Raw genomic sequence first — 19,827 nt, 5'->3', positions numbered from 1 at the left:
TAGTCTATAGTCCATGTCCATGAGTCTCTGTTTGTTTGTCCTATTAATTTGTTGCTTTTAGGTTTATATCCCACATAAAAGTGATATCATGTGATTTTCAACTTTTTCTGTCTGGCTTATTTCATTTAGCATGATTATTTCAAGGTCCATCCATGTTGTCGCAAATGGCAGTATTTCATCTCTTCTTATGGCTGAGTAATATTCCGTTTTATATACGTACCACAGCTTCTTTATCCAGTCATCTATTGTAGGACACTTCCGTTGCTTCCATGTCCTGGCCATTGTGAATAATGCTGCTATGAACATCGGTATGCAAGTATCTTTTTGGATATGGGTTTTCAGGTCTTTTTCCCGTTATTCTTGATGTTTTGTATGGTTTTCAAAAAGGAGAAGTATTTGAAAGATTTAAAACTAAGCAGCCACAATGCTCCTGTGATCCTTTTTCTTGCCTCCTTGATTATCAATGTTCCTAGGATTCTGTTTGTCCTTGACCATCTTCTTCACAGATTGTCTATATTCTCTGTAAGCAATCACAGTTACATTCCATCTGTTCCTTGAGCAGCAGGATAGTCTGACAACTGACATATACCCATTTTGATTCTAGGCCTATTCTGAGCTCAACTACATATGCAAAAATGGATCTATCTGCTTGTGTGTTCCTCAGAAACCTGACACTATCCAGAATATCAAACTTGATCTCCTTCCTCTCACAGATTGTCTTTAGTCAACTCACCCTCTCTTGTTTCTCTCTGTGTACATCACTGTGTACATTAAGCCTTCCATCTCTGCCACACCACAGTACAAATTGGTGACAAACTCTTTCAACATAGTATACATAGTGTGTATGTAAATAGTAACTTAAGCTTTTTTATAGAATTTGGCTTTTTAAATATGATTTCAACATTATAGAAAAGTTGGAATAGTACAGAGAAGTCTCATTATACCTTTTACCCAAATTCACCAATCATTTACATTTTGTTTTTCTACAACCACAGTATAGTAGTTAAACTCAGAAAATTGCTATTATTTAATCCAGTCCACATTCAGATGTTGTCATTTGTCCTAATAATGTTCTTAAAAATGTTTTTTTGAGTGAATGGAAGAACATGTATATACAGGACATTTCCAATGTGTAGTTTTCCTTAGAGTTTAATTTAAACAAAGTAAATATTAGGATTCCAGGAAAACTTTTTTGAGTTTTTATTCCTGACTGTTAGAACAACTTCCTACACATTTAGCTTAATTCCAATAGGCATGTGTTGTTACAGTTATAGATGAGAGTATTGAATTCATCCAGGAATAAGGGCTACAGTTAAAATCCCCTCAGGAATCTATGCAGGAGTGTGGTGCCAGAGAACAATAGCAACTAGTCAGGTAAAGTATGACCATCTTTCTTATGTAACTAAAATTCGGAAAGTGAATTCCCCCCGCCCCCCCATTTCAAGATGTGTGGAGGCTTAAATGGTTTGATGAATATTGCTTTGATATTCAGGATTCAAATAGTCTTAGTCTCTCTGCTCATATAATTGTACTTTAATTTTTAAGGCAAAAGGTCATTACTTTGTTCTTTTTCATAGGGCCGCTTCCTTGTGCACCCCTGGAAACTGCACCTTCCTCATCCTTCAGAAGGTCCTGAGGCCCCAGGACTCAGCCTGAGTTTTAGGAGGGTACTTTGGCCCCAGCATTAACATTCTAGTGCTGTGTCATTTCCCCAGTAACAGGTTGTAGACTGACTAAACTGTATGTGATCCTCTGTTGGAGCAAGAAGACAAACTGGATGGTGGAGAAGGAAGTGGAGAAGAAATTGTCCAGGTGAGTGAATGATAACCAGACAAGTTACAGTTGTTCAGTCAGTATTGATACCTCTGAAAGGTTTTTAAGGATGTTTTCTTGTAGGCTGTATTCTTGGAATATCACTTGGTATGAATTCTTAAGATATTTGAGTGACATTTCTAGTCATCATTTTTTTGGTTTCAGTACCCTGCTTCTTTAATTAGGTTGTAGAGGACCAGGTGCCCCTCTTATCTCTAATCTGGATGTCCACATTCATATTTCTTTGTACTGTCTGTGTGATCGTTCTCTCTTTCATTGTTACCCTCAGTCTCATATCCCGCGATGTGTATAGACTCTTTCCTTATGTATTGTCTTTTACTGGTTTTAAGTCTTTACATATTGTCTGACAGGTTTCTTTTTATTATTTTGCGCTTTCTCATTCTTTCAGTGGTTAAATGCCTCAGAATTATATTTTACATCTATGATGATACTTCCTGTTGTCTTCTTATTCACCTCCCCCATTATACATCAATAAATTCTGCTTCCCTCTCTTCCTCCTCTGTATACCTCTTTCAGTTGTTGCCTTAGAAATCAGTTCTGCCTTTCTGTTATGTGAGCATGTGTGTATGTGAGTGTGAGAGAAAGAGAGAGAATGTATGTGTCTGTATTTGTTTTTTAATATAATACTTGAACTTGTAAAAAATTTTGAACAATAAAGAATGAAAAAGCCTTTTCTTACCTCTAAGCCTCAGTCCTACACTTTTTCAAAATGCAGTTACTTTTATGAGTCACATCTGTCCTCCTCAAGGCAATCTGTGAATGAGCCAGCATATGTTATATATCTGCTGCAAATATGAATATATAAAAGTCTTCTGTTTTCCTTTTCATATAAATAATGGTTGTATGTATTCTATTGTGTATGTAGTTTTTTTTTCTTGGAGAGATTCTCTATCTATATAATTTATTTAACCTGTTTCCTATTAATAGCCATTTAGGTTGTTTCCAGGCTTATGCTATTGAGGACACAAGTGCATATACTTGTTTATATTGCTTTGCAGAAATATGCAGATACAACTAGGTAATAATTTACTCTTTAGTGGAAATACTGGGTCAAAGTTATGTTTATAGATTTGATAGAAATAGGCACATTGTTCTCAAAAGAAGTAAACCAATTTACATTTCTACCAATGTGGTATATTCATATATTCAACAAGTACTTAGTGAATGATATGTATTAGGCACTATTTCAGATACTAGAGAAATGTCAGTGATCAAAGCAGTCAAAAATTCCTCCCTCCTGAGTCCTGTATTCCAGTTTGGGAAGACAACTTTGAATAAATAAGTAAAAAATATATTCTATAAGATGATAGTGAATTAAGGAGAAATGGCATTTGGAGGGCCAGTTGGTCAGGGAAAGGTCAGTAAGAGGATGACATTTGTAAAAAGATCGAGAGTGTGAGAGCAGGGCATTTGGTATTTAGTGGAAGAGTATTCAGCCAGAAGAAACAAAAAGTGTTAAAAACTCTAAGGTTGAGCTTGCTGGTCTAGAAATAGTGCTCAGGGCAGTGGGCTGGAGCAGGGTGAGTGAGCAAAAGGGAGTAAGAGTATCTTTGGTTAGATAACAGGCCAAATCATAGACTTAGGCCTTTGATCTCAGTGATTTGGGAGACCATCAAAGAGTTTTGAGCAGAAGAGTGATAAGATCAGAATTACATTTCTGCTGCAGTATAGAAAATAAGGTATGGGCTGGGGGCAAGACTAGGAGATTAGTTGGAGGCTATTGCAGTAATCTAGATAAGAAAATAGTAGTTAAGCTAGAGACCAGTCAGATTCTTAAGGATTGGGTGATAGATTGATTATATATATGTCGGTTATGAGAGAAGAGTCCTTGATGATTCCAAGGTTTTAACTAAAAGTTACTGAGAGAGGAATACTTTAGGAAGTCTGGAGATAGAACAAGAGTTTTCTTTGGGAATTGTTAATTGAGACATGTCTACTGATCACCTAAGTCAGATAGGCAGTTGGATATACAAGTCAGGAATTTAGGGAAATGGAAAGTTGTGACCATTTCTGCTTTGCTGTACCATCAAGCTGTTTTATAAAATGATGGTGTTTCTACATTTCCCTGCCTACCATTTTTTTTCCTACCTGTACTTTTCCTACTCTTCAGGGATGCCAGTGGGCCCACCATACCTCCTGTATTCAACCAACATACTTGGATTCTGTTGTTACAAACAGAGAGATGGTGATTTGACCCTTGAGGCTGGGCCTTATGTTTTTGGAGAGCATTGTGCATGAGAGCTCTTTTAAAAATAGCAATGACACTGCCTACTCACATCCTTTTTCATAAGACATTAGAATTATAGCTAATTCCTACTCTTACCAACAGTTTAGTTTTTTTTTTTTTTTTTGGTTCCTCTTTTTTCTTTCAAAAACATGAAAAGTGGGCAGTCTTTATTAAACTATTTTAGAAGGAAGTATCTATTTATGTTTGTCACCCCTCTAAGAATTCTCTCCTACTTCTGCTTTATTGATGCTTTAATGACCTGAGGTGTTGCTTTTTCTTTCTAAGTGTTTCCTCATCTTTTGCTTTTATTTTTTTTTTCTTCTATCCTCTTACTGGAGGTGGCTCCTAGAACACTATATTCTGCCTTTCCTCCTTCCTTTTATAAATTAATTCCTAGAAAAGACCCATTCATTCTGAAATAATAAGTAACTTTATAATATTTTCATTTTGGCAGCTCCAGCCTTTTCATCTTGCTCGCCATCATTTTATCTCTACAGGATAAACAGCTGTCTGACTGACTTCATTCTCATTTTGTCAGACAATGAAATCATTAATATCCTATCCATATTAGAAATTTCAGCTCATTATTTTCAGGTCCAGAGATCACTTCAAAACTATTTTAGATTATGTTGATTATTTCTTTTCTCATGCGATATGGTTACTCAAGCCTTTAAAGAGATAAACTTCAAACTAACCAAGAAATGCCCTATCTATTCAGGTGCTACTGAACATTTAAACCTGTTACTTCTTTTATTGATTTCTCATCTGATTGTTCATGCTACTTAACATTTTCCATAGAAGTTCAGAAGACCCTAGTTAATACTTATATTTTTATATTTTGATATGTTGAGTCTATATTATGAACCTGTTGAAAGGAAGGCCCTACTGTCTCCAGTTTTGATTACATATGAGGTACTTTTTAAATAATGTATGAATTGTTGTGGAAGGATTTGTTAATTTTTCAATTTTTTTATATTATGAATATTTTCAAAGATTAACATTGAAGAGTACAGTGATCTTTTATATGCCCATCACATAGAGTCAATAATTAATATTTTACCACATTTGTTTTTTTATGTGTCTGTATCCTTATGCATGCGTATTATGTGTGCTGCAACACCATGACACTTCACTCCTAAAAAATTAAGTATGCATTTTCTAAAAATAATGGCATAACCAAAATACTATTAGCGTACCTTAAACAGTTAGCCATAATGTCCTAAATTATGTAATATTCAGTCACTATTTCCCAAATTATTTCCCAGTACCTTCTGTAACATTTTTTAAAATGCCAGAATGCAGTCAAAGTTTAAACTTTGGATTTGGTTGTCTTTTTTGTTTTTGTAGTCTAACCTTTCTTTCCCTCCTTCCTCCCTGCCTTGATATTGCCCCTCATATTTAAAAAATATTTATTCTCAGCCATTCAAGGAAAAGAATAGAGCCATTAATGCAGTCCAGCATCCCAAGCTATAGTTAAGATGTTAAGACTTAGCTACATACAAATTTGAGTTTACAAGTATATGAAACACTTATTTTAGAAAAATGAATCTGATTGTGATTAGGAGTTCAGGCAGTGATGTTTATAAGTAAAAGACAAGATTGGAGAAGTTTTTTTAGGAGCATGTTACTGGACCTGCTTCTAGGAAATTTTATAGATTCTAAAGTTAAAATATAGAAGAGATCCGGCTAAGTCAAAGAAGGACACGAATGTGATGTACATAAAATGTGACTCCTTGGTTGCACATTTAACATGCTTGGCAAGCTCTTCCTCAGGGTTTGTGAACTTGTTTAATTTCTGCTTAGAATACTCTTTCTCCAGATAATCTGTAAGGATCACTCTCTTCCTTCATGTCTTGAATCTTGCCTTCTCAGAGGGCTCTCTATCTAAAATTGAAACTCCTTACCCCTTTCCTAATTTTTTCCCCTAGTAGTTTTAACTTTTTAACAACCCATCTCATTTATTTATTTGTTCTCTGTCCACTAGAATGTAAACTTGTTGAAGGCAGAGAATTCTGTCAGTTTTGTCCAATGCTGTTTATCCGTAGAGCTTAGAACTGTGCCAGGCACATATTAAGTAGAAGAAAAGGTATTTGTTGAATGAATAATGGTAAGTGTTTTGAGTAGCACTTCTCAAACTTTTTGGTCTCTTTACATTCTTTTTTTTTTTTTTTTAAATAACAGCTTTGAGATATGAATCACACAACATAAAATTCATCTTTTTAAGATGTACAATTCAGTGATTTTTAGTATATTCACGAAGTTGTGCAGCCATCACCGCTATTTCAGAACATTTTCATCACCACTAAAGAAAACTCTGATACCCATTAGCAGTAATCTTTATATTCTTAAAACTTGAGGACCCCCAAAGAGCTTTGGTATATGTGGACTTTAGTGATAATTTACCTTATTTAGAAGTAAAATTGAGAAACTTTAAAAAATATACATTAATTTGTTTAACACAAATAATAATCCCATTACATGTAAACTTAAATCACTTTTATTTCTTAATAAAAATAAGTTTTCCAAAATAAAAGAAGTTAGAAGACTGGCATTGTTTTGCACATGTGTAAATATCTTTATTCTGGTTTAATAGAAGACAGTTGGATTCTCATTTCTGTTGTTGTAACCTGTTTTGGTTGAAATATATTAAAAAATTGTGGCTTCATACAGATGTAGTTAGAAAAAGAAGAAGTATTTTAATACCTTTTTCAGGTAATTGTGGATATTCTTTGGTACTCCACCAACACTTGACAGTGGTAATTTTTTCAAGCTTAGCCTCAATGCGGAATTTGAAACTATTTCAGATACTTTCATTGTTTTACTTAAAATCCATGTCTTAAACTTTTTGTTTGTCTGACACTTTGAATGGATCTCTTAACCATTCAAGATTTTGTAACATCATGCATTGGTCATTTGAGTTACGCAGATCTTTAAAATGTTGACATATCTCATTATATAATATCAAAACATCAGATTTTGTTAACAGCACTACCAATCTCATTAGAAAGGTCTTTTAATTGTTTAGAAACTATCAATCTCATGGAGGATACTGATTTTCCAGAATTTTAATTTTTGCTTGAAAACTCAAATTTTATCATTGACAGTGTGTGCTGTCAGTTTTTCTTTTAAAGAATTGTCTTCATTTTGTCTGAAGAAAGTACCAAGCAATACCCAAGTCTGAATAATCATTTTGTAAGGCGGTCATTTATTATTTAAAGCAAATTAATCGTGCCCATGAAAAAAGTGGCTAGTGTAACTCACAACTTAAATGATTTGCCCAAGTGTTTTTCCTTGAGACAGCTATCATTCATTGGTGAACAAGAGAAATATATGTGTATGTGTATACTACTATATATATATTTATTATTCATTGTGCAAGGTATCAAGTGGGCCCTTTAAAGAGTCTAGAGATTCATGATGTAGATGAGTTTTTTATTCTTTGACTATTTCTTCTGATCAGTTTTCTCCTTTTGTTTTTTGGAACTTTTTTTTTTTTTTACTTAGTTGTTAAACATATTACTTTGGTTTAGCCTCTGAATTTGTCATCTGAAAGCTTCTACCAGGAAGTGATACTTATTACTCGTGCTTATGTTTCATTGACCAAACAAGAGCCATTCCTGTTTCTTAGGGTAAAACAATATATTGTCTTTCTGCAATAAAGAGACTGTTATCTACCTCACCTTCTCTATCCCTTCCCCACCCCCAGTCTTAATTTCTCAGGGAACTTTTTCTTTCTGTTTCTTGCTTTAAAAATCCTGTTATCGTTTCTCTGATAAAACATTTTCTCATAATCATTTGTGATTAGTTTCAGAGTTCTGTTTTTGTTTGCTTTTCTTTGCCTGTTTTTCCTTAGAGTTTCTTTTTTCTCTTGATATTGTGCTTTCATGTTAGTGGGGTTCCTCAAATGTGTGTGGAGTATTGGCTGCACAGTCATATTTAAGAATGATATGCTTGGGTGCTCCTAGTCTTCTGGTAGGCTTCAGTGCATAAAAAGTAAAAGGCCTCATGGACCAAGGGTCTCCTCCTTGCAGAAGAGTTATACTGCCTTACTCTTAGAAACTTAGGTTTGGCCAGAGCCTTTGTTTTGGCAAAAGAAATGCATACAAGCAACAAGTATTATCTTGGAGAGGCATCCTAATGTGATTTTTCATGGGTCTTTTAGATTTTCCAGAGAAGGATGCTTTCATATCCTATTATCAGGTTTGTATACCTGGTTGCCAGCTTTTTTTTTTTTTTTTGCCTCAGCTGTAGAATAGTACCAAAGTTCTCACTATATTTTATATAGATTTAATCACATTGATTTCGGTATAGCACCTCTCCCCTGTCAACTCATTTGTTGGGTCCCCTGAGTCTGGAGCTTCTCTGATTAAATTTCTGCAAAGAATAGCTTCCATTTCATATGAGGGAGTGGTCCTTTGTCTTGGCAAGGAAAGTAGAGGTCTAACTGCACCTTATGTAATCTTTTTTCAACTCCTATCCTTTATTTTTGTTTTAAGGCACTTGATTTCCTCCATTTTCTGAATCTTTTTGATATTTTGTGGCACAAATTGCCTTGCTTGACCTTGGCATCCTCTTCTGCAGTACTTCCGTTATTTGAACTTCCCCAGTTCTGTGTTGAAAATCTTCCTGTGCTTTACGTTATCAAAAAAAAAAAAAAAAAAAAGTTAATATCTGTGTATCCCGATGTCTCCTATAATATCCCTTTTGTGAGTTTTGTGTTTTCCCTTTTGTCATTTAGTGGAGTTTTGGGAGGAAGCAGTTGTTGATTATCCCTTTCCCTTTCTTAGGCATCACAGGTTAGACTTTCAATTTTATGTGGTCATCTTTTTATCCTACTTATTAACTTCTCATTGTTACACTCAGTTGCTGAATTGTGAAATGAAAAAGAATAATCTAAGCTTTGTGTACCCTTGAATGTTAATTTTCTACCCAGATACCCTCCACAACAGTTTCCTTGTCAAAATTTAGTTGGAGACATTGGTTGTGAGGCGGCTTTTATATTGTGAAATGGGCTAGCAGAGTTAATCCTAACAATCATAGTCTGAAATTTTTTTGCTAGTAATGGGAAATTCATAAATAACGATGATAACATAAAGCTAACATTTATTGAATGCTTATTTACCATTTGCCAGCCACAGTTCTAAACACTTTATACTTTAACTCCTCTAAATGATGATTGTTTGTACTCCATTTTAGAAGAAGCCTGAGAAGATGATGAGCAGATAAGAGAGGCAGGAAGACTTGGGAGGCAAGTTGTATCCACCTCCAGTAAAGTAAAGACTGAAGAAAAAAGGTGTGAATATAAGAAAATTGGAAAAATACTTTTCTCTGATCTCAGACTTTGTATCTTTTAAGGCAATATCTTTTTCACCTTACCTAGAAAGAGTTTGAAACAGTTTAGACTTACTTAATCATGAGGGACATTGTGTAGGAAAGAATCATCAATTTTTTTAGTTTGAAAATCCTATCACAGCTTACCTTTTATGGTAATAACTTTTAAGTGTAAATCAGTGTGGAAATGCCTTCAGTTAAAAAAAGTTGAATCCCATCTGATAACAGCATTTGTACTGGATTAGAAACTCTATGAATTTACTGAATGTGGAAAAACTTTCATTCACGTGTCACTCTTCAGTAGATGTAGAAATCAGGCTGGAGAGAAACCCTGTGCTTCTGAGGAAAATTGAAAAGCCTTTAGCTAGATGACAAATCTTACTGAGCAGAAGAAAATTTATACTGGGTAGAAACCAGTGAATGTAACAAAACTTGAGTACTAGAAAATTTACACTTAGAGAAACCTTTGAACTGAGTATGATAAAGTTTTCTCTCGAACCTTATCCCTTACTTTACCTTCGAAAGGTCACTCACAGAGAGGTTCTACAGATGTAAGAGATGTGGAAATACCTTCAGCCAAAAGTAAATCCTCATTCATTAAAAAATTCATACCGGAGAAAAATCTTGTGAATGTGGGAAAGCTTCCATTCAGATGTCACACCTCAGTCAGCAGAAAATTTGTAGCGGGGAAAACCCCTTTGCCTGCAAGGTATGTGGGAAAGTCTTCAGCCACAAATCAAATCTCACTGAGCATGAGCATTTTCATAATAGAGAGAAACCTTTTGAATGTAATGAATGTGGAAAAGCCTTCAGCCAAAAGCAGTATGTCATTAAACATCAGAACACCCATACTGGAGAGAAGCTTTTTGAATGTAATGAATGTGGAAAATCCTTCAGCCAGAAGGAGAACCTCCTTACGCATCAGAAAATTCACACTGGAGAGAAACCTTTTGAGTGTAAAGATTGTGGGAAAGCTTTCATTCAGAAGTCAAACCTCATCAGACACCAGAGAACTCATACAGGAGAGAAGCCCTTTGTATGTAAGGAGTGTGGGAAAACCTTCAGTGGCAAATCAAACCTTACTGAGCATGAGAAAATTCATATTGGAGAGAAACCCTTTAAATGTAATGAATGTGGAACAGCTTTTGGCCAGAAGAAGTACCTCATAAAACATCAAAACATTCACACTGGAGAGAAACCCTATGAATGTAATGAATGTGGAAAAGCCTTCTCTCAACGAACGTCACTTATTGTACATGTGAGAATTCATTCAGGTGATAAGCCTTATGAATGCAATGTATGTGGGAAAGCTTTCTCTCAGAGTTCATCTCTTACTGTGCATGCGAGAAGCCATACAGGTGAGAAGCCCTATGGATGTAATGAATGTGGGAAAGCTTTCTCTCAATTCTCAACCCTTGCTTTACATTTGAGAATACACACAGGTAAGAAGCCGTATCAATGTAGTGAATGTGGGAAAGCTTTCAGCCAGAAGTCACATCACATTAGACACCAGAAAATTCATACTCATTAAAAACTCTGTGAATATCTTGAAAATTGAAAAGCATTCATCAGGAATTTACACCTCATAAGACAGAAATAATTCTGAAGCAAAGTCACAAATGACACAAAAGTTAAAAACTTATTGGACACCAGAGAAATCATACTGAAGAGAAAAAAAGACATTGTATTATAAAAATCCTGTGCCCAACAAAAAACCTACAGCAAAGGTAATGCCGAAACTCTTAGACACATTTCCACTAAATTGGGAATGGGGAACATGTTTGCTATCATTGCTGTCTGCATAGATCTGGAGATTGTCACCAATATAATAAGAAAAATAAGTTTTAAGTATTGTAAAGGAAAAGACTTTTGTGGTATTAATTTAGAACAAAAGAGATTCTGGAAGCACCTATGCATTTATTAGAATTTAGGATAGAAATGTCATCAGGAGGTGAGAAGAAAATGGGACTATTTTAAAAATGATTTGGAGCTAATTTGTCCTCCAAGGAAAAAAAAGAGACCATGAACTATATACAAAGGTAAGATCCATGGGGATTAAAAACAGGGATATGAAAAAGATATATACTAAAAATGGTTATGACCTTGGGAGTAAGGAAACATTCCTTATAATGAATTGAAAAATAGCAATTTTACTCTGAGTTTGTATGCTCAGGAAATATGTACCGGGCTATTTACTGTGGCATGATTTGTAGTAGCCATAAATTGGAAACAACTTAAATGCCCATCATGAGTATAATGGGAAATATTTATGATGGGATATTGTATATCTGTAAAATGTAACAAATGAGGTCTGCATGTATTACAGAGAAAGATCTCAAAAATGTTAAGAGGGAAGAAATGAAGTTGTAGTATGACCCATCTAATACCATGACATTTTTGTAAATTTGAATTAAACTTGCCTCACAAAATGCAGTACTATATATCAGTAATGGATACATATATGTGTGTATGTTTTTAAAATGATTTTGAAATGGAAGGATACAGACCAAATTCTTGATAGTGGTTGCCTGTGAAGAATGGAGAAGGGAAGGGATGGGATGAGTGTGGGAGGGGTGGACTGGGGTTGGATAAAGGGGATTTCATTTTTATATGTAAACATCCATTTCTCTTAAACACAAAAGAGACTAAGTAAATATATATATCAAAATATTGGATAGTTCTGGATTGTGGTATATGGATATCTTGTCTTATTTTTTGTACTTTTCTGTATTTTTAAATTTTCTCTAAGAATGGGGGTGAGGATGGGAACGCTGTACCTATAGAAATGTTGCTCAAATGGATTCATTCCCAATGAAATACTAAACTTTTTATAGAAAATATTTCTAAAATTTTATCAATGAGTGGATGGACTTGTTCTCTATGTAGTATGAAATTATCTATTTTATTAAAATTAAAAGTGACAGTATAATCCAAATGTGTTTATTTTTATGTGATATAGTGTACACTATATGGTCTGTCTTTACATTTCTTACATAATTTTGCAACATCTGAGTTTAGAAAATTTTAAGAACTTTTAGCTAAGGATACTTGCACAGACTTCATAAAATTGGTCTTTTTAGGTAAGTTTTCTGGAATGTCAAATTTCCTATCATGTAAATATCCATGGGAACAGCATATGCAGTAAAAATAAGTTTTTGATCATTTCATTTTAAAAAAGAAAACCATTTAACTTCCCAGTATTTCTACAATTAGAGTTAAATGGTAACTCCCGACTCTCAGTTTTAACCTGTGGACTATTTCATTCCCTTCGGTGCTTTGACAACCACCTTTTTGGTCCCCCCAGCTTTGTTGAGGTGTAATTAACAAATAAAATTTGTAAGATATTTAAAATGTACAATGTGATGATTTGATATGCATTGTGAAGGGATTTCCCCCATCAAGTTATTGTTTATTTCTTTTACAGAGGTGGAGAGGATGGGATGGTATGAGAAAAGTAGGCCAGACTCTGAACAGAATTCTGTTGTGTAAACCAGCCCTTCCTGAAGATGTTTTTTATTTAATTCCTCTTTTCAGTGTAACTTGATATAAATGATGTTATTAAAGGTTTTCTTCAATAATGGTGAACATTAGCAATAATAGCATTTTGAGATTTTAAAAGCTGCTTTTAAAAAAGGTCTTGGGGGTGGCTCTATAGTGTAGTGGTTAGCACATCTACTTTATACGCAGAAGGTCCTGGGTTCACACCCCAGGTGGAGCCACAGACCATACCCCAGGTGCACCAGGCCCTGGGTGCACACTACATGTGTGTGGGAGGAGATGCCCCGCCTTCAGAGATCCAGTTCTTAAGAGGAAACAGCAACATCCATAGGTCAGGGGTGGAAGTGGGGAGAGAGGAATTAAAGAGGGGGGGGGAGTAAAAGGTGTTAAATGCATTAAATGCCACAGCATTTACTGTGTATCTTTTATTTGCCTTTTTGGAGAAATGACCATGAATTATGTACTTATCTAAATGAAACAGTCCTTTCTAATACAGAGTTCTCCCACTACCTTTTTACAAAGAGCGTTACATACTAAATCTACTAAAGAACTGTAGCAGATATTTGTGCACTATTTAAAAATTGCCTCCATTTATTATTATTTAGAAAGATTTTAGTCAAAAGATATTTTCTTAAACTACTTTTTTCTCCTTAGTCTCTATGCTTTACTTAGCTCTTACTCTACTCCTGTGTTTGTACAGCTTTGGCATCAACAGAATAAATCAGGCATTACCCAAAGAAAAAACCATAGCCTAGGACCTTCCTCTCCCAGCCAGCAAGACTGATGGTGTTGGCCCATAGAGGGAAGTTGAATCTGAAATTCAGAATCATTTTACTCAGCATGTCAGGAGGCAGGTGATCTGAATCCCCTAAATACATATCTTATTCCATCATAATTGGTAGATCGTAGATGTAAGTGACTTCAGTGTTGGACACCTGAATTGTCAAGATTTATAAGATCAATCTTGGTTAATCCTACATTGCCTGGATTCATAGTACTAGCTATTTCATACAATACCCAAAGCATGTGAGGGACTATAAAAGCCTTTTTTGTTTTTACCCCAAGTCCGGCAAAATCTCTATAAAGTGTTCTAATGCAGGTCATAGCCTGGATACCTCTATTAATAGTTTAAGGTATTACGTAGTTGTATCTGTTTTGTAAGCAGAACTATCGCTGCTTTCCTTGATTACATGTATTTCACATTTATGGTATTTTGTGTTTAAAATAGTATGAAGCAACACAGGCTTTTTTTTTTTTTTTTTTTGAAAAACCTGGCTTTGTAATTTAACTACCACTGGTGAATAACTTTGTCATACAAGGTAGTAACCTGGCATTTACTTAGATTTTTCTTTTCTTCTTCAGGATTTTATTGTCCAAGTTAAGTGCTTCTTAAACTTCAGTGTTCATTACAATCACCTGGAGTGAGGGGTGGGGTTGTTTCTGAGCCCTAATTCCAGAGTTCCTGATTCAGTAAATCAAGGGTGGGGGCTGAGGATTTATATTTCTAACAGGCTGTCAGGTGATGCTGATGCTGCTGTGCCACGCTTTGAGAACTGATGCTCTAAACTATTTTCAGAACAGCTCCATTGGGTAGTAGACAGTATGCATATTATTTCTTCATTTTATGACAAGCTTAGTGTTTTACATCTATTTAGTGGGAGAGCTAAAACTGAAGCAAGTCATGGCTTCTTACAACTATTTCATAAGAAGTTTAATAGATGGGAGGGAAAGCTCTTTCAAACTTCCTTTGCAAATAGTTGCCTACTACCTGTTATATGCCAGATATTATATAATTAATATCAAAGCAAAATATTCCTGTCCTCTTGAAATCACTAGTTCTCTTGCATGTAGTGGGGGGAAGAGTTAAATTTCGTTTTGAGAAAAACATGAAAAAATAATGCACTAAAAGGAAAGTGAAAAGTGTGGGATGTGATTGAAGATTAAGGTATGGAAGGGTCATAGTGTGGAATTCTTCGATATTAAATGCAATGAGAATCTGCCAAAGGATGCTTGAGTATGGCAGAGATATGATTGACATTCTGAAAAGATCACTTGATGCTTTGTGATAAGTAGATTGATAGGAGAACAAGAGCAGAGGCCAAGTGACCATTTTAGAGGCTGAGTAATCATTGAAGCAAGGTAATAAAGGTTAGAACAGAGGTGCTATATTGGCAATGGGTGGAAATGGATAATCAGATTTCTTGATTTGAGCTGACAGGATTTCTGAGGTCCATGTTGAAAGAAAGGAAGGAGGCATCAAGTACTATGCCAGCTTTTTAAACTTTGACAACTGGCTAATTAAAATGGGGCTATGGAGAAGCAGTTTGGAAGCAAGTAGAATGAATTAGTTTAGAGCACATTAGATTTGCAAAGCTTATTTGACAGTGAAATCGGGACAACTCAATAACTTTGGAATCATCAGCCTTTAGGTAGTGTTAAAGACAGGTGATAGGGTAAGATCACTTAGGGAAAGTAAACAGAAAACAAGCCTTTGTTTGAGCCTTGGCACTCCAACTAAGTCATGTAGAGGGGAAAATGTAGCCAATCTCCTGTGCTAACAAAGTGGAGGCTATCTAGAATGTGTTGTTTTAGTAGCCAAGACAGTAAAGTGTATGAAAATAGAAACATTCTGTTGATTGCTAATATAAAATGGAATAAAATGAGCACGGTATTCTTTAGATGAGGCAATACATAGGCCAATGTAGACAAATGCCTTTTTGGTGGACTGCTGGGGTCATAAGTCAGATTAGGGCAGCATAAAGTAATTGGTAGGAGCACAGTTCTGCTATCAGCTTGCCTGGTTTTGGAATCTGGTCTTGCCACTATTTTTGAGGCTTTCTTCAAGTTTTGTAACATTTGTGCTTTAGTTGCCTTATCTCCGGTGCATCTTCTCATAGAGTTGGGTGCATTAAATAATTTGCATTAAAAAAAATCTTAGAACAGTAATCTCAGCATATCATAAATGCTCAGTAAATGTTTATTAGACTGAGTTAAAAAGTGAACATAGATAGGAAGAGGTTACAGCAAGTGTAGACGACCCTTGAAACGTTTTGCTGGAAGCCCAGAGGTGAGTCAGCTTGAAGCAGATGTGAGATTAAGGAAAGGATTTTTGGTACTTTGTTTTTGGTTTGTTATTAAAGATGGAATCTATAGAATATATTTGTAAACTGATGGTAATGACCCAATAAGATAACTTCAGGAAAAAAGTATTTGAGAATCCAAGAAAAGATGAGCTGTTGCATAGATGACCCAGTTAGTGGTTGATAGGAACTGGGTTACTTCCTTTACGAACAGATGGAAAGAGAGAATACAGGTGACAGTGCAAGCAGATATGAGAATTTGGTGGTGGAGAGAATAAAAAGAGTTCCCATTTGGTTAAATCTATTTTGTCAATGAAGTATCAGATGGAAGTTTTTTGGTTAGAAGGAGGAGGAAAGAATGTGTAAAATTTGAGAAGATAAAAGGAAGTATATTTAAGAGTTGAAGCATGCTCATAGGTTCCTAATAAAATATTTAAGGTTTTCAAATTTTTCAGTGAAAATTCCTTTTTTCTCATCAGACAAAACCCATTTCAGACATCCCTAAGATGTGTCCAATTTGAACTGCATGCCCTGGGGGGTTTGTGTAGTTGACTTAGAACATACTAATGGTGGCTTTTTTCCAGTGATTATTTCTCTACCCTAAGATAAATATCAGACTTGAGAGACTTTTATTGAGATATCACATGAAAGGGAATTTTGAGAGTATGTTATTGAAAGTTTTATATGATGAGATCATCCTACAGGAATAAAGATAAAATGCAGATGGGTTGGAGGAGTAAACTTCAGGGAAAGTCTGTTAGCTGGGTAGAATTAATTAGCATATGCAGCCAGAGAATTCTTGGCAATGCTACATCAGGAATCTTGTAAAAAAATAGATTGTCATATAAAACAAAATGCTGGTGACCAGACTAAAATATATCAAGGCTTAAATATTTATGCAAAATAACTTTTAATGTAAATATTTTTGTTAAAGGAATAGTGACTATAAAATAATGTCTATTTTGTGCAGTTTAAAGAACTTAAGTTTTGAGAAGCAAATTTGTGAGTTACTGGGTTAAAACATTCTAAGGTTCTGCTATTTCAGGAAGATGGCAGACATAATGACAAGTATATAGTACATATTAAAGTAACCAGGATACCCACTAATAAGGAGAGGAAGAGAGGGAGGAGTGGCAGGGAGAGAACTGAAACAGAAGGAAGTAATGGAATGAGGAAAATAACAGTAAAGCGAGGAGGAAACAAAAAGAACATAAGTGGAAACATAATAGAAATCTACATCATTAATTCCCATAAATGGACTCAACTTTTCAGTTAAAATCAAAGATTGTGAAGTGAGATTTTTTTTTAAGCAGCTATAAGTTATTTATAAAGATACATAAGTGAAAAGATACAGGAAAACATATACCAGGCAAATAATATCAAAGAGAAAGCTGTTTGTATTTAAATATCAGACAAAATGGTCTTTAGGCAAAAACAGAGATAAAGTTACTAGAGAATGGTAAATTTTAATTCACCAGGAAGATATGATTCTAACCTTGTATGTTCCTAAATAATATAGCCTGAGAATATTCATAAAGCAAAAATTAAAAGAACCACAGAGAGAAACTGACAAATTTACCAGCTATTTTAAAACTAGAGCAAAGCTAATTCAAGATACACTCATGATAATTTTTATCATTTTTTAATCTCTTATTCTTAAATGCCTAAAAGGATGGGAGGTAGGGTTTTTTAGAAGCGACGGGAGCTTCTAAATTGTGTAATGGCTTTGACCTGGTTCTTTCTACTCAGGACTTTATTTCCTCATGAATTATGGGTAACCATTCAGCTTGGCCTTCCCATAGGGCTTTGTGAAAGTTGGAGAGCTCACACCCTTTTTGAGAATCCTTTCTTTTACAGTACCTTAAAGGAAGAATCTCCCCTAACTCAGGAGTGCTAAGAAACATGAATAGAGTGGAGTGGGAAAACCACATGACAATTTTTATTATCCTCAGGTCACTTTCTTATGTGTTTTTACAGTGCAATAAAAATAGTAATTTCCTAGGGCATGGTAGGGAAGCCAGCAAAATGATGTAAAATAAGTAACTTTCTATACAATAGCCTTTCTATACAGATTCAGAATAAAATATGAGGAAGGATGGATAGAATGATAATCCTAAGTAGGATTGTGGCTGATTTTTTTTTTTTTTACTACTTTATTTCTATCTTTAAAAAATGTAAATGTATTATGTAATAAAAGTGAACAATGAAAGTGTATTGCATTCCTTGTAGAATTCCTGCTTGGCCAACTTGGAATCCTACTGGAAAAAGTTTGGTTATATTTAAGCTTTCAAATGTGATTGCATAAATGAAACTGATATATACTTACCCTCTAAACTTGAGTTTATAATACACATGATAAGTTCTTATTCACTCCTATTCTCTACCATTGTGAAAATATATATGAGAAGAGAAAGACCAGCCAATTGGTTAAGTTTCTCATGCAGATAATGATAAGGGCACTAGAGAAAGAGAAAATTCAAAAACTGGTGTTAAAATTTTCAGTGCATGAGGAGTTTGTTTCCTAGGCTGTTGTGGCAAAATCCCACCAAATTTAAAACAAGCCACCAAGTGTTTTGTTAACAAGCCACCACGTTTGGTACTCTGCTCTTTCACAGTTCTGGAGGCTAGAAGTCTAAAATCCACAGGTGCGATCAGGGCCATGACCATTTTTATCATGGCTTTAGGGAAGAATCCTTCCTTGCGTCTTAAACTTTTGTGGTGCCAGGCATTCCTTGGCTTGTAGTCGCTTCACCACTTCAATCTCTATGTGGCTCTTTGTGTGTGTCTCCAAACCTCCCTGTCTTTATAAGGACATAAGTTATAGGGTTTAGAGCCTGCCCTAATCCAGTGTGATCTCATTTTAACTTCATTACATCTGCTAAGACCCTGTTTTCAAATAAAGTTACAGTCACAGGTACCACGGTTAGGACTTAACCATACCTTTTTGGAGACATAATCCAATCTATAATCTTGAAATCAGTAAACCTAGCTGAAAAAGCAGTTTCTGTGGAAATAAGCTTAGATACGTAAGTCTTTAAAATTACCAGCATGAGTTTGAGCAAATCTAGCTGGAATGCAACAACTTCCTTAACCCTACCCCCACAAAATAGATTCATGAATTTTATCAAAACTATATTTCAGAATGAGTTTTGAGCAAGTTAGCAGTAGTTCCAGTATAGAAAGGGTATAAGCATTGATACAGCTCTCACTAAAGGACTTCATTGTGAGGATGAGGTATAGAAATGTATATGTGCAGGCAACAAAAAATAACACCCCCCCCACACACCCGTCCACTTTTTCTGGGATCCATGGGATGTGAGGCATGGGAAATGAGCAACATCAACTCAAGCACTGTAGAGGAAGAGAAATCCTTAGAAAAAGCATGGCTAAGTTAATGCAGGATGTGGAAGTAAAACCTTTAGTGTTGAGGTTTAGCACATTAGCACTGTTTGTTATGACTGGCATTTCTAAGGGCACAGACAGAAGTAGAGGGGAAGTATGGTTTAGGATGGTTGACTGCAGTGGCTATGCCCACAGGACTGAAAAAGTGGGGCTGACAAGGCCCATAGTTCTGTTTGGCTTTCTGGTGTAAAGTCTCTGGACAAACTGCAGCCAGACACATTCATCTTTTTCACTTATTACCAGAACCAGTTTTTATTTTTCCTAACTTCATTTCATTGAAATGGTTGAATGGTTGTCTGAGTTGCTGAGATAATTGAAGGAATCCAGGCTGATACATAATCCAGGAAGGAAATAGCAGGAAAAGCAAATTTTTTGAGATGATAGAGCTATACAGAAAGTGGTCTATGGGTAAACATGCAGTCTTCATTTGCATGTTAAAAATTGAAAAGATGACTG

At 35.1% G+C, this 19,827-nt stretch overlaps 1 protein-coding gene and 1 long non-coding RNA gene across 7 annotated transcripts in view; one reads left to right on the top strand and one right to left on the bottom strand.

Annotated features, from left to right (window-relative positions):
• ZNF146 (zinc finger protein 146) overlaps positions 1-12,326 on the top strand; it is an 18,973-nt gene extending 6,647 nt beyond the window's left edge. For 2 of the 6 annotated variants that reach the window (XM_023525089.1, XM_023525088.1), the window contains 2 exons: positions 1,578-1,812; positions 9,257-12,326. In XM_023525089.1, the coding sequence (XP_023380857.1) occupies positions 10,044-10,922 (879 nt within the window). In that variant the 5' untranslated portion in view covers positions 1,578-1,812; positions 9,257-10,043 and the 3' untranslated portion in view covers positions 10,923-12,326. The remainder of the gene's footprint in view (positions 1-1,577; positions 1,813-9,256) is intronic. The other 4 variants (XM_011383534.2, XM_011383536.2, XM_011383538.2 and 1 more) reach the window with 3 other exon arrangements.
• LOC105307872 overlaps positions 6,542-19,827 on the bottom strand; it is a 41,309-nt gene continuing 28,023 nt past the window's right edge. Inside the window, exon 3 of the long non-coding RNA XR_897257.2 lies at positions 6,542-8,691. This is a non-coding gene — a long non-coding RNA (uncharacterized LOC105307872). The remainder of the gene's footprint in view (positions 8,692-19,827) is intronic.

The sequence above is a fragment of the Pteropus vampyrus genome, unplaced genomic scaffold (assembly GCF_000151845.1).
Source record: "Pteropus vampyrus isolate Shadow unplaced genomic scaffold, Pvam_2.0 Scaffold523, whole genome shotgun sequence".
NCBI classification, from domain to species: domain Eukaryota; kingdom Metazoa; phylum Chordata; class Mammalia; order Chiroptera; family Pteropodidae; genus Pteropus; species Pteropus vampyrus.
The sequence above is the reverse complement of the archived record's forward strand: the minus strand, read 5'-3'. Positions and strand labels throughout refer to the sequence as shown.